This window comes from Telopea speciosissima, chromosome 9 (genome assembly GCF_018873765.1).
Source record: "Telopea speciosissima isolate NSW1024214 ecotype Mountain lineage chromosome 9, Tspe_v1, whole genome shotgun sequence".
In the NCBI taxonomy this organism is placed as follows: domain Eukaryota; kingdom Viridiplantae; phylum Streptophyta; class Magnoliopsida; order Proteales; family Proteaceae; genus Telopea; species Telopea speciosissima.
In genome coordinates this window covers 3,875,453-3,891,280 of record NC_057924.1, presented here as the reverse complement: position 1 = coordinate 3,891,280, position 15,828 = coordinate 3,875,453, and the positions used below count along the sequence as shown (strand labels likewise).

The 15,828-nt window shown below is 38.1% G+C and overlaps 1 protein-coding gene across 2 annotated transcripts; it reads right to left on the bottom strand.

Annotated features, from left to right (window-relative positions):
* Window positions 1-732: 732 nt before the first annotated feature.
* LOC122641118 (EH domain-containing protein 1-like) lies at window positions 733-9,505 on the bottom strand. 2 transcript variants are annotated; one of them, XM_043834438.1, is made up of 16 exons: window positions 9,309-9,505; window positions 9,113-9,192; window positions 8,402-8,470; window positions 8,268-8,325; window positions 7,808-7,863; window positions 7,675-7,717; window positions 7,525-7,586; window positions 4,530-4,643; window positions 4,118-4,220; window positions 3,948-3,997; window positions 2,817-2,945; window positions 2,482-2,733; window positions 2,280-2,359; window positions 1,386-1,512; window positions 1,117-1,260; window positions 733-939 (listed from the first exon to the last, which is right to left on the bottom strand). In XM_043834438.1, the coding sequence occupies exons 1-16, from the start codon at window positions 9,391-9,393 to the stop codon at window positions 754-756; spliced, it is 1,638 nt and encodes a 545-aa protein (XP_043690373.1). In that variant the 5' UTR covers window positions 9,394-9,505; the 3' UTR covers window positions 733-753. The 2 variants fall into 2 exon arrangements, with proteins under 2 accessions (XP_043690373.1, XP_043690374.1); XM_043834439.1 differs by having other exon boundaries at window positions 7,525-7,583.
* Window positions 9,506-15,828: the final 6,323 nt, after the last annotated feature.

The following is a 15,828-nucleotide window of genomic DNA, read 5'->3' as shown; positions in this document are numbered from 1 at the left end:
AGGTTTTCATACAAGGCAGCATATGGCTGTCAAACCATATGAATCAAATAGGAGGGGTGGGAGGCATTTGAGAAGATAAAGTTTTCCAAAAATTTTAGTATAATTTTTGCCAAAAGAGATAGGAAACCCACCAGATGTAGCTAATGGGGCCACAGTTTGAAGGGGGAGGTTTTCATACAAGGCAGCTGGCTGTCAAACCATATGAATCAAATAGGAGGGGTGGGAGGCATTTGGTTATTTTGACCCCTTTTGTAAGTGGGGGGCATGATCATGCAAGCGTGTCTGGAACTTTTGCCCTAATTTGAAAGTGCATATGTGCACATCCGTACATCTACATACACTTTTCAATTATTTTTTGAAAATAAAACAAAGCAATCAAAAGAAGGTTACATACAACTCATCAATACACCACTTCGGTTACAACAAGATGCACCTATTGATAAAACACTGCACTGGAAGCTCTTGAGAAGAGAGCACCAATGTTGCATTAGATACAAAGCCACTTTAAACTTAATCTATGAGACTTAACCCATTCCCTTTTACTTTCACTGAGATATATGTAGTCATATAGACAATGCCACTCACAACATTGACTTCTAACCAGGTCCTCGGAAGTAGGTAGAAAATACACATTTGGGTAGCAAAAAACTCTAAATATACAGGACAGGAATCGACTATAGAAGCCTGTTATGGCATGAAGTTGCAGCCTTTCTCCTTTCTCTCCTTCCTCTAATCCGTTTTAACAAAAATTACTCAGCTATAGGGGTTTCTAAAGTTTTTGAGGAGGTCTGGAATGTCATAGGCCAGCATATCGTCAACGGCTTGAATCATCTTAGGCTTCAATTTCTCAAACTTATCGATATTATAACCACTCAAGGCCTCCCTGAATTGCTCAACACTTGGGAAATCTCCAGCTGGTAGATGAAACCCTCTTTGGACCTGCTTAAATAGAACACAAAGTGTAATCGAAAAACATAAAACACAAAAGAAATCAAGCACAGAATGCAACAATATAAATCGTAGATGCATCCAAGGCATGATAGCCTTGACAGTGCATGCACATGATAGACACAAACACATGTATATGGGGGTAGGATGGGGGAGAGATTTTCAGACCTTTCCAAATTCATCTTCGAGACGATCGATTAGTTTCTGTTGGGCCTTGGCTTTGCCCATCATTGCAGGCATTTCCTTTTTAAGATGGCTGATTATGTAGGCATGAATTTTAACAGCTCTCGCACGTTTTACAAATTCATTGATCTGAAATTAATTGATAGCACTACATCTCAGTTGGATTGTAAAGTAACAAAGTGACAAGAAACAGTCATATGTTTCTTCCATTTCGCAACTGAAACCACATCAAAATAAGAAAACAGGGAACATACCCGGCGATCACAAGACTTCTTCGGAATATCTTTCAAGTCCGAGAGAAGGTCATCCTGTTCTTTCTCAAAAAGTTCTGTACCGGTTGGACCAGCAACTGCTTCATTAATTGGTTTGTCATTGAATGAGCTGTTAATGCCAGTAGTTGCTAACATTAACCTTTGCATAATTTTGTTAAATAAAATCCAGGTTAAGGTGAACTCCTAATCCTTTGAAGCAGATCTTAAGAACTATTCAATCAATCTCCTTCAACAGAAACATAAGATGATAAAGAAAGTAATCCTAGTAACAGAAACATGGACTATAGAACAGTCATATGACTAGCTATGATGTATGATGCGGAATGTTGGGCAATTAAGACGCATTATACAGATAAACTCAATGTAACAAAGATTAGGATGTTGAGATGGATGAGAGGTAAAGTAAAGAATGATCATATTAGAGCTGATTTGGGAGTAGCTACAATACATGATAAGCTATGAGAAAATAGTTTGAGGTAACATGGCCATGTTCAACGGAGGCCTTTGGATGCTCCAGTACAGAGTGATTTGATTCAGATTAAAGAACTAAAAGGGCTAGGGGCAAACCTAAAATGAACTTAGGAGAAGTGGTGAGGAAAGACTTGCATAGCTTAAGTCTTGTATCAAGTATGACCTCGAATAGAGCTGATTGGAGGGTAAGGATCCATGTAGCCAACCCCATTTAGTTGGGATAAGGCTAAGTTGTTGTTGTCACCCATTAAGCAGGTTCTTCCTACTTCATTCTAGAGCTCTATAGATTGTAACAAGAGCCATGTATACTTCCCAAAAGCTGGAAATTTCCATATAACTGTGGGAACAAAGATTAATTGAATCTATTAAACATAAAATAATCTTAATGAGAGATTAAGAGCATACCCTATATAAACACGCATGACCTCAGGAGTATTCAAAACTTTACCCAATGACCACATCAACGCACCATAAACTCTCATTAGCTACAACATAGTACCATGATACAATCCAGTGATGATGTTAGAACGTTTCTACCAAGGACAACTATAGGAAAGTAACTGCCTGTCATTAAATCTGAAAAAGAATAGCAGCTAAGATGCCTTACTTGTTGAGTATCAACTTGATCTGCCTTGTTTAAAACCACACGTATCTTGTCATCATGGCCACGTAGAGATCCAATTACACGCTTGAACTCATCACTGATGTCGAGCTTATGGGGATCGAATAAAAGAAGAATCAGGTCACACTTGGAAGCAAACCATGATGTAACACCAGTAAAATCATAACTGCGTTGTGTTCTTTGCTTTTCTCCAGACAGAACTCCCGGGGTATCCACAAATGTAATGTGATCTAGTAGCTTATAACATATAAAAGAAATGTAAGTTTCTAATACAACATAAAGAAAATGTAAATAATGAGAAGTTAATAATAATAACTCACTGGATGTGGCATTTGGGAACATTGCAATTTTGATAAGAATGCGGTTCCAAATGTTGTGAGACCACTAAATGGCATATCTGCTTGAACAGCAACAGTGTTACCCGGAATAGTTCTTTCATCAGGACCTGACTGTGTTTACAAATAAAATAAGCTAATGAACAATAAAGATGTGAGCAAATTTGGCATATATATAAAATTATAATTGAAAAGGAGGGGAGGGGAGGGGAGGGGAGGGGGGGGGGGGGAGAGACATTGAAAACATTAGCTATTGCAAATCAGAAAACCATTTCAGATTTCTAACTCAAACCAGTTATACTCATTAATTTTGAAAGACTTACAAACATATTTGCACCAAGAGATTACACCCCATAAGCTCAGATGTTAAAGGAGATCACATTGGAAGAGAAACTGATGCACAGCTAAATCACCTATATGGGCTTACGTTATCAGAAATAAGCTTTGGGTTGGGTTATGTACGTGTTGGACCTTTGATCCAATGTGTTTTCATTGCAGTGGACCACTTTAATGGGCCTATAATATGGGTAGAGGCTAGGCATACGGAATTAGTTAAGTATCTTTATTTTAATTGTTGTTAAGTGTTGAGTCCCCCTAGGAGCGGGCAGGTTTTAAAAAATTATTTATCCACCCGTGTCCCCCTTTGGATAGTCCGCCGTGTTAGAGCGCCCTTGTATGATATACATATTGTTTCCTCCCTTTACTACAAGGTCGGCCTTGTAGAGGAAGAGGTTCCAACATTAACATCCTTCTTTTTTCTTTCAATGCAACAGCTCAACATCCCTAATTGAGCAATACTTGTAATTTGTTTCTCTGCTTTTTTCTTTATTACCAACATTCAGGTCCATAAACGTTACTGATCTGATAAAATTCCTTCTAGTTTTAATAGTATAGATCAGTCAAATGACACTTCACAAATCACCCTGCTCTAATTTTATTAACATCTTCAGTTCTGTTAGAGGAAGTTACCCCGCTTAAACACACACAAAGAGTGGTAAAAATAAATAAATAAGTTGAATTTTTAATCATATTGAAACAGAAAAAATATAAAATTTCTCCAATTTGAAACTTGGTAGATTAGGGATAAAAGCAATAGAGAAGTAAATTTTACGATACCATAACAACAACAAATCTGTCGGTTGTAGGCTCAGGCCCAATGTGAGCTCCTGTCAGAATTAAGGAAATGTTAAGTACAATAACTTCATTTCTTGCCCTATTCAAAGTGAAAAAGAAAAACTGAAAACTAAGAAGAAGAAAAGATGGAAAAAGTAACAAGTTTAACTTACCTGGATAACTACTTTTGAGCAAATGCTTTATAAATGTGGTTTTTCCAGTGGAATATTGACCCAAAAGCATGACCATGGGCTTAGCATCAAAATCACTATTTGTCTGCAAGTTGGATAATCAAAAGCAATTCATATAATTGATTGAAGCTTCAAAGTATAAAATATATATCTCAGCCACAAAAACATCTACCTCTTCCTCTTCCCTGAAAGGAAGACGAAAAATATAATCCTAACATCTAACTAAACAAGGACAACATGCATCTCAAAATGGCAATGGCATAGGTTGCAGCCATGCAGTGGGTCCCATGCCAATGATGGACGCATCCATAGCAAGGCTGTAATCCATGCCATTGTAATATTACATGCACAAGCTAGCATTTCCTACTAAACAAAAGAATAATAGTCCACTCACCAACAAAGGAGATACAAAATCAGAAAACCTATATGTAACCTCCAATGGCTTCAGCTTTTCAACATACAACCGCTTCAAGCCATCAGTTATTGATGTAACAGCACTTAAAGGAACCTAGACATGCATAAGGGTAACAAGAAGAGGAGGAAAAGTAAACTTCACTAAAATTAGAATAACAATAGGGAAAATGGCAACTGGAGGCAAAAATCAATCATAAGGTATGAATGAAGAAAGAATAAAGGAAACATATTTTGCTAAATGTTAAATAAAGCGAACAACTAGCTGCAAAAGCAAAGGTTATTCCTTACATGATAGAATACTGCTACAATCAAGTGTGTGATTGCCATTGTAGAGAGAAGAAACAAAGTGCATTCAAAGGGCTAGATTAGTTTAAAGAACTTCACAATCAGGTCCCAAAAAAATATAACACCAAATTCTTCATTTAATGCAAGCACACATGTTAGTAAGGTTACCACATCCTAGACAACTCCTTAGTATTGAAGAAACCATAAACCACTAAAAAGAACCAAGAACTAAGGGTGTTCATCAGTTTGGTTCTAGTTTGACAGTTCGGTTCGATTTGGTTCTTGTTGTAATTGACAGAAACCAAAACCGAACCAAAATTATTAAACATTTCAAGTTCACAAATCGAAACCGATAATTACTCAGTTTGTAACAGGTTCCGATTGTACAGTTTGTTACCGGTTCGTTGCAATTTGTTGTTGCTTTTCTGTTACACTGCTCATAATTGGTTAAATCGATTCGGTTATTCATTTTGTTCGTTTTAATCGTTTTATTCTGTTCATGATCCGTTATTTGGTTTAACAGTTTGGTTATTCGGTTTACCTGTTTTAAACCATTCTAAACAATATGAGCACAAAGGAAGGGGAAAAAGCTATTTATTGATGGCTAAAGTGAGGGAAAGGAAGAGTAGAGATCTCGGCCATGTTAAATAAAACTTAAAAGTGAAGATGGTAAAGTACTAGTAAGGATCAAGACACCACATGTCGTAGATATATACAAAAAATTAGCGTGTCTAGAGTAAAAGAAGCTTTAATGAGGATGAAAGTAGGCAAGGCACAAGGCCCAGATGAGATCCCAATAGAAGTGCGGAAGAGGCTTAGGAATCTGTAATTTATCATGGCTAACCAAGCTGTTTAATAAAGTTATGTTAACAAAGAAAATGTCAGATGAATGGAGGAGAAGCATAAGGTGATATTCAGAGTTGCAATAACTATGGAAGCATAAAACTAATGAGTCATACTATGAAATTATGAGATAGGGTTATTGAAACCCACGTGAGACAATAAACTAGTATTACAAAGAACCAATTTGGTTTTATGCCAGGAAGATCCACGACGTAAGCTATTTAACTAATTAAGAGACTTATTGAAAAATTTAGAGATTGTAAGAAGGATCTCCGAGTGGTCTTTATTGACCTAGAAAAAGCTTATGATAGAGTCCTTAGAAAGTTAATCTGGCAAGTACTTGAGAAGAAAAGTGTTTCAAGTAAATATGTGGACATAATTAAAGATATGTATAATGGTGCGGTGACAAGTATAAGAATTGTGGGGGGCCAACGTAATGAATTCCCAATTACAATTGGGTTACATCAAGGATCAACTTTAAACCCTTATTTCTTTGCGCTTATCATGGATGATTTAACCAGAGAAATTCAAGATGAGGTTCCTTGGTGTATGATTTTTGTTGATGATATTGTTTTGGTGGATGAAACAAAAGCAGGTATTAACGCCAAGTTAGAGTTATGGAGATTAACCTTGGAATCAAAAGGTTTTAAGATACGTAGAACGAAGACGGAATATACAGTGTGTAACTTTGGTTACACTAGGACGGATAATAAGGTGGTGAAAATTGATGAGAGGGAGATTCCGCAAAGTGATTATTTTAGGTATCTAGGCTCAATCATAAATAAAGAAGGTGATATAGAGGATGATATTTCACAGAGAATTAAAATAGGATGCGTGAAGTGGAGAAATGCATCCAAAGTGTTGTATGATCAGCATATTCCTTTAAAACTTAAAAGAAAATTTTATATGATAGTCATACGATTGGCTATGATGTATGGTGCGAAAAATTTTGCAGTTAAGAAGCATCATATAGATAAACTCAGAGTAGCGGAGATGAGGATGTTGAGATGGATGACTGGCAAAACTAGGAAGGATAAAGTAAAGACTGATCATATTAGAGCTAGTCTGGGAGTAGCTCCGATACATGATAAGCTACAAGAAAGTCATTTAAGGTGGCATGACTGTGTTCAACGGAGGCCTTTGGATGCTCTAGTTCGGAAGAGTGATTTGATTCAAATTAAAAGAACTAAAAGAACCAGGGGCAGACCTAAAATGACCTTAGGAGAAGTGGCGAGGAAAGACATGCATGGCATAGTTATCAAGGTGACCATGGCATTTGAGTCTTGGAGAGGGTCCAAAATCAAGGCGTCACCAACAAGGCGGACCAAGGCGTCCAATGAGCCTGAACGCATAGTTGACGCCTTGATAATTATGATGCATAGCTTTGGCCTTGTATCAACTATGGCCTCGAAAAGAACTGATCGGAGCGCAAAGATCCATGTAGCCAAAAGGGTGTACCCAATGCACAAGGCTCCCACCACTGCAGGGTCTGGAGAGGGTCATAATGTAGCCAACCCCATTTAATTGAAATAAGGCTGAGTTGTTGTTTTTATTGTATCTAACTCTGTAATCAAGCATCCTTGTTAGCTGATGAAACCAGTTTTGACATTCTCTACATTCTCTAAAAAATGGCATGATGTAGCATTATCCAAGAAGAGTTTTCAAGATTCCTAGTGAGAAAAAATTAGAGAGGAACTGTAAATTGGGGGTCTACGATTAAGTACAGGAACTGTAAGGAAACAGATATATAATCAAAAGAATGTAATAACAAAAGAGAGAAAAATAAAAAAATGAGACATCTGGAACATGACCTCATTTAGACCATTGATGACATGATGAAACCTTACCTTTTTGGAATATTTTGAATTAAACCAATGAGCCGTCTGTGATGGTTGCGGTGGAACGCCTACTGCATTTGTACCAGCTTGCAAACTTAGAACCAAAGATTGAAAAACACAATACCTCTTATATTTATGAAACATGAGAAAGTTTCTTACCATATACTTCAAGCTCTGCTTTTTTGGGTGAATGCCTACTTTTCTGGGGCACAAAAATTGAGAAAATAAGTTAGAAAATTCAATTATCACCTAACTTGGCATAACCTATGAACATATAAAACTTCAAACATACAGCTAGTAACACATCCAACCCTTCCATAACCGGAGGTTCTATATTCTCTGGGTCAACTGTAAAAGAAGAAGAACAAAATAAGCCATGTCCAAATAATAAACAAAGATTTAAAGAGAAATCCAGCTTAAAAAACTAAATTATTAAAAGGGCGTACCCAGTGCACAAGGCTCCGACCACTGTGGGGTCTGGGGAGGGTCATATTGTACAAAGCCTTACCCCTGCTTTCACAGAGAGGCTGTTTCCAGACTTAAACTCATGACCACTTGGTCACAATGGAGCAACCTTTACCGTTGCACCAAGGCCCGCCCTCTTAAATCTAAATTATTAACACACAAAAAACATTTTTATAACGGTCTTCAATTCAAATAAAACACTAATGCCCGATATCATTTTTTTCCTTCTTTTGATAATTTAATGCTCAATATCAATGGACAAAGCCAAAATATGCTCTTCTGTTTACCTTCTTTGCGAAGAATATCTTGTTTAATTTCATTCCCTGCTTGTGCTAATGCAATTAGCTGTTCATGACAGGAAGTTAGTAAACAATAGCTTCTGTGAAAATGCTAAAATATAAATAGTTAAGTATGATATTACCTGCATTGCAATAATAAATTCATTAAAACCAAGGAATCCTTGACGTTTGGAATCAGCAATTGCCCACACCTATGAAGTAATTAAAAAGAAGATATCAGCTAAATATAAAGCAATTACAACCAAATCACTGACAGACATGGCAACCACAATAGAAACATCCATCATATAATTCCCTTTGAGTACAGCAAACAGACAATCAACATCCTAGGCATCTAAATGGCAATAAATGAATACAAAAACAGGCACTTGTAAGGAAACTCAGCGATGCAACAAGATCATTTGGTTACTATATATAAAGTAAACTATTATCTAGTCCCTTCCCTATATAAATTCACATCTAAAGTGAGCATCTGGACTGACTCTGCAACTTCTGGGGGGAAAAAGTTATTGAATTATAATTTCACAAAGCTCATCCGAGATATAGAACAAGAGTAGCCGTTGAGGCATAGGTAAATACAAAATGTAACTTAATACTTGTTATGTGAAACCAAAATAGTTCAGAAGCTTCAGAGGGATCATGTAAAATACACCCTTTTGGTCCATACTCCATAGCATCACAATCTAGAGTTCCATAAGTTTTAAAGAGTATACGGAAGAATAAGCAAAAGGAAGTAGAAATTCATCTAGAAGACACAAAACAGGAGGACAAATCATTAACCTCTCAATGAACAACATGAGAAAGTTAATAAGTTAAAAAATGAAGAAAGAAACCTGCTTGAGTTCCGGTCGAGATAAATTGGACATAGCCAAGAACTTGGTCACATCATTCCCCGTGATGCGGCCATCACTATCTGAAGAAGAAATGAACACAAAAATAGGTTGAAATTAATATTTTGATGATTTAAGAGAGATAGATTCATTAATTACAGAAATATTACAGGAAAAAAAAGGAATCGGGAGGATATACCTGAGTCCGCGAAGTTAAACCATTCCAGGTATATCTTCTGATTCTCCTTTGAACAAAAACTGATCGGACTCGAAAGAATTTCCATAAAAGAAGAACTGATAATCTAAAAGCTAAAGCACTTCTGTTTTTGATTTGCAAATTTTGAAAACAAGAAATTTTGATTCGAAATTCGAAGAGGGAGAGAGAAAGAGAGTGATATTCGAGGGTATGAGGTTTTTAATTGTCTTCGCGCTTTTGTAAAGGACAAGGCCGATGATATGTTGTAGAGTGTACCCACCGAACTATAGTGTAGCTTATTTACAGCCGACCGATCTTTTTTATTGGACGGTTCTGTCAATATTGACTTTAGCCCTGAGGGCCCATTCGTTTAATGGCCGGGATAACGATGAGTTAGGGAACACGAAAAGTATAGAACTTGGTGATGCAGTGCATGACACGATACTTTCTCCCTGAAATTCTCTGAAATCCATGATCATGGTAGAGTGCATGGTGAAGTGTTTTTTTGTGTTTTTTTTTAACGAAGATTGTGGTGTGTCAAGGCCCATGGACTTTGTTTAGTACTCTCTCTCTCTCTCTCTGTGCTTTTTGTTTTTTTTTAATGAAGATTGCGATGTATTAAGGCCCATGGACCTCTCTCTCTCTCTCTCTCTCTCTCTCTCTCTCTATAGATGTGTGTGTCACGCTAGCCAATGGTGTGTGTTTTTTGGGCAAGAGAACGCTCCTTGGGTCTCTAGAGTCTCTACAACACACTGGTCAATGAGAGTGAGCACGCAACCATCAACCTGAGTGGGATGTCCACCTTTCTATGGGGGCAGTATGGTATTTTTCATAGAGGAAGGATGATACTGTGTCTAGGCACAAGAGCCATGCTAGCCACGCGACCAAGTAGCATTCTTCCCCTCCCCCTTTTTTTTGATAGATTCGACTTGTGTGTGTTGATTCTTGAACTCGAGCAAATGTTTAAAAACAAGAAATCTGGAATTGAATCAGCATTGGCCGATTTCGATCCAAATGCTTCACCAGTCACAACTGATTCTGATTTAATTGGCCAGTTTGGCTGATTTGATTCTAATTTTTGAAACCATGGCTCGAGCACAAATCACATACGGTCCTTTAGTGACATGTTCTTTTCTTGTCATGCATGGAGGGGTATTTATGGCAACAAAAAGAACACATGTCACTACTCAATCGTACGTGAAGCGTATAAGTATGGGTAGGTGATCTAGACTCCTTAAGCGGATATCACGTATAGAAAAAATGTGGGGTGTCAAAAAATCGGTTCAAGGAGTCCAGAATCCAGATCACTTACCCATACTGTGGCGGAGAGGAATCACGTCCCTGGGGTGGAGGAGTTCACAGCACATTTTAAGAATTAAAATAAAGTCTTAAACTTCCGTTGGAGGTTTATAGGCATTATAATCCAAAACATATTTATTTTAATGAAACCCTTAAATTAAAATATATATATATTTTTTGAATAGGCAGCTTAAATATAATTTTCTTTAAGGGAGGAGGGATGTGGAGGGGGAGGGTAACAAGAGACTTGAACTCGAGATCTCCTGGTGGACATGGGCATGAAGCGCACCATAGCTCACCAATTACGGTAGGCAGCTGTTGTTAAATTATGGTGTTTATGCACATGGGAAAAGTTTATGTAAGTAGACCCAATTAGATAAGCTTATCTAGTAGGGCCAAGAATCTGGCACACGACATATCAGATGGGCCCAATTTGTGCATAGATAGCCCCATAGTTCTTTTTGCCCACAGCTAAAGTATTAGCACATTCATTACCAAAAAAAAAACAAAAAGTATTAGCACATTAGAGTTGTAAAATGGAGCTTTGAAAATCCATAATCATGGTAGAGTGAATGGTGTTGTGGATCTTTATCATCTCCATTTATCTACTCTTCCATTTCCTTTCATAGCGGGGGTGGAAATGACCACACTACCCCTTGCCCGGGTGGGGTCCACTCCCCCCTATTAGATGAAATGGAGGGGCAGATAAATGGAGACGATAATTTCCCATGGTATTGGTTGGACTATTGTAAGCATGCATTGACATACATTGAAATGTATACTAATACATGGGGGAATATATATTAGTCTTTTTTATTTTTTTCGATACAGAAGAAATTTTATTGAAGATGTCTCATCTTTTCACCAAATATAAAAAAAAGATGTCTCATCTCACGAGGGAGGGCAGAATTCAACTATCATATAATAGAGCTTGGGAGAAAAAGCGGGATAGGTTTCAGTATATAAAATGACAATGACTAGGGCCGAAATTGGCCAAGAGATCAACAGTTGAATTTTCCTGATGATGGACATGCACAAACCGCACCGATCGAAAGTGGGTACACAATGATAGACAATCTTGAACAATGTTAGCAATTCTCCAAGGGACCGAATGAGAATTTTTTTTTTTTGGAATAGGGAGCTTTATATATATTTTGTATAGAGGGGGGGGGATCGAACCGGGGAGGGGATAAGGTACCAACCAGGAGACTCGAACTCGAGACCTCCTGGTGAGCATGGGCATGAAGCGCACCACAGATCACCAACTGAGCTAGGCAGTACCAACTGAATGAGAATTTTGATTAAGAAGGTTTATCACCATAAGACAATTGCTCTAGATGATGATTACATGGATACTCCTTCAAATAGCCAGTTGTAGAGCCAACCTAATCACAAGTGCCTCAGCCACAAAGGCAAATGTAACTCCAACATAATCAACAAATCTACAAATGAATAACACATCCACTCTTGAGAAAAATAGAAGTAACATTGCTTAAGTCCATCCTTAAAGAAGATTGAGATAGTTAAACCATAAGTTCCAAAGGAGAATCAGTTGTGCCACACACATCTTGGCGCACGCCTAGAGATATGTACGGTACAACCCAAAGGCTAGCAGCACCCGGGTGTGCTGGGCTCTCTGGAGACGAGCTAAATTCTCCAAAAGATGATAGCCATAAGAACACATGTCCAATCTATCTTCAGTTGTTGGACTAGTCAAATCATTCTATCGTGTGATAAAATTTTGTGGACCATAAGATAAACAATACACCTTTGTGGTTTAATGCCCATTGGCAGTCTGCCCTGGACAAGTGCTCGACAAGTGACATGTTAATCATAGATGTTAATTAAACGGGTTAGTGAGTCTTCCTATACGGCGTGGATCATGATAAATTCAAATTGTGAGCTGAAATGCAAGTGCTCTTCTCAACTTTCGACATAATTAATTAAAGAGTGTGATGCCATGTATCTCTCTCTCTCTTCTTCTTCTTCTCTCCTCTGGATTCAACCACGTGGATCAGTCATTACCCTCAACTCCTAGGCCACCACGTGGATCCCATGTCAATTCAATAATTAATATTATACGAGTTCAATTCAAAATTCAAAAATGGCAAACCATCAAAGTTCTTGTCTATCAACCATTGACTCGACATGAAATCTATGTGACGGTTTGTGAATTAAGCCTGACATGATGGTTGCTAACCCCAAACCGTAGACGAGCTCGATCCTACATTTTGGCTTTGTCCTTTTTAATTGATATTGAGCATTAAATTATCAAAAGAGGGGGTAGGGGCAAAAATGGTATTCGACATTAGTGTTTGACTTGAATTGAGGACTGTTATGAGAATGCTTTTTGTGTATTAATAATTTAGACTTTTTAAGTTGGATTTCGATCTCTATAAATCTGTGTTTATTATATTTGGACATGGCTTATTTCACTCTTCTTCTTTTAGTTACAGTTGACCCAGAGAATATAAAACCTCTGGTTATGGAAGGGTTACATACCTACATGTGACTTTGACTCCAAAGTTTAACAACTACTCTATCGAGACCGTTCATTATCTATCGATAATTAGTCGTTGGACTTGTCACATCATTCTACCATGTGACAAAATTTTATTGATCAAAAAAAAATAATGGAAAAAGTTTTCATATACTGTGGCTAAAGGGTCAACCCCTAGATGAAGTGACTACTAATACCCCAGGTCATGTGCAATATTCTTTCTCGCATTCGAATCTCTTGATTGCTGCTGAAGGAAAACTCACTCTACACCTTTGTAGTTAATCTCATTCCGGACAAATGCTCAATAAGTGACATGTGAATCAAAGAGATTTTGCCCTAACCCTAATTTTGGGATGTGGATTGATCGCTTCAACTTGGCTCTGGCCGTAGAGTCAATTTTGATCCATTTTGATCAATTCGATTGATCTAATTTCAATCCTTGGAATCATAGTGTTAAGAAAACAATGCCCAGAAGTGGCGATTTACAGAAGAAAATGAAAAATAGAGAAGATGCACATTGCACAACACACAGGATTTACGTGGTTCATCTCTCCAAATGGAAAGCTACGTCCACGACTGAGCAACAGAACAGATTTCACTATCTTTGAAATGTTGCAAACCCTTACATCAGTCCTCCCAGAGAAAAGAACAATATATAGAGAAGCACTAACCCATAAAGTACAGAAATGTCTCCAGACCCCAAAAAAATTGTCAAACCGGACAGGATCGGACCAAAACATAACATATATTAAAAAATATACCGTTTTGAAGGCGGTGACGTACACCTTTTTTCGGCCATCCGAGGTTGTTTTGAGACCGAAACAACCCTCGGAAGATCCTCTGTACCATTTTCTAAATCAAAATCAAGCTTCACCAATAACACAGATCCAACCAATTCCAATCGGATTGGAATCAACGATCAAATTCCAATTCTTAAAACCTTATCCACACTACCCAAAGGCCAAAACCTAACTTGTGGCCAACCTAAAGTGTATTATTTGCGGAATGGATGATCCAGACTCCAGAGTCCAGACCTAGCAACCATATAACATTTTCATTTATTGTACCCAAAAATTTGTAGAACATACAAGTCTCCCGGAAAGAAATGTTGATGATCCAAAGTAGGGATGTAAATGGATAAGAAATCCGAATCCGATGCATCCGATTCGTTAGGGCATCCGTATTCGTTAGAGATATCCAAAAAATCGAATACTCGATTAAAATCCAAGTTCTAGAATATGATGAAAGAGAATCATGATCTAAGAGATAGGATTGGGAGAGAATTGTATCCGCAGGGGAGAGTCGGTTACACAAGGCGGATATAACGGATGGTGAAAATCGAATCGATCCGCATCGAATCCGTTAGAGTATCATTCGCATATCATCACATCCGATCCGATCCGATCCGAATCCGATCCGTTACATCCCTAATCCAAAGCTAGCCTAGCCATGATATCAGATTCAGTTCTCACAAAGACGAGTTGGCTCCTAAGCTTTATTTTCAAGCACCACTAACCCTCAATAGAACCCATATATATCTGCACTGTTTTGAGAAATCCATTTCGTTGGGGCTTTAGTGACGATGTCCACATCAAGCCTCGCTGTACGTATCATTGTTAGCCTGTTAGGTATCAGTTTAAATGCCTCTCCTTCTTGACTCCACCACCACAACCACCTCCCTAATGGAAGGTGGTGGTTGCAGGTTTTGGTGCACGATGATACTTATCCGACCGTATTGGGCCCAAATTGATCGGTAAGGTAAAATAAAACACTTTTTTCATCAACGTTCGTCGCTGCATAATTTCTTGAGGCTACTCGCCTGAGGCTCACTAGGGCCCAGAATCTCTCGGTTTAAGCGTGACGTGGGGATCATGTACGAGCCCAGGGAGGATTTAGTTGACCTAAAGTCAGATACCCCTCCTGTCTCCAAAAAAAAAAAACACTTTTTTCATCGATGCCATCGATATGTATTGGTATTAGTATTAGTCACCACCAACACTGATTCAGGGAACCCAATCATCCATTAGAATTTGGGGGTTTCGGAGGGGTTTGTAATCTACTTTGAATTGGTATTCTATAGTCTTTTTCTTTTGGTAATCACACAAATCACGAATCGTTATTGTCTACGGTTCCCTAACTGGTGCGGTTCCCTAGTGCCTCTCACATAGGGGTGTCAATAAAGCCCGGCTGGCCCGAACCCTCCCAAACCCGCCCTGAGCCCGGCCCGGGCCCGACCCTGATTTTTCGACCCTGAGAGCAGGTTTGGGTTTAGTTATAGTCTGACCCTGGTAGGGTCGGGTCAGGTCAAGGTTGAGATCCTGGGCCTAGCCCGGCCCGACCCGACCCTGTATTAATTATAGGTATATAATATTACATATATATATATATATTATATACTTAATATAAGTATTTTCTTGACAAAAAAAAAACAGAAGAGAATTGTACAGAGATAACTACTAGCTTTGTCATCATCATGAAGTGGGAACTCATAAAAAGAGTAGATCATCTACTATTTTGATCAGGATCATAAAAAGAGTCACTGACATGATTGTTATTTAGTTGTAACCCCTATAAGCTTCCAGGCCTATTGAGGGGACACCGTTACAATTGTAGAGAGAGAGTTTTTATACACACGCCATTTTTTTCAACATATTTATTAGCTGTCCCATAGGTTGAGATCCTATGTTACAAAAACATGGTCTAATGAGACACGTGGACGGTGCC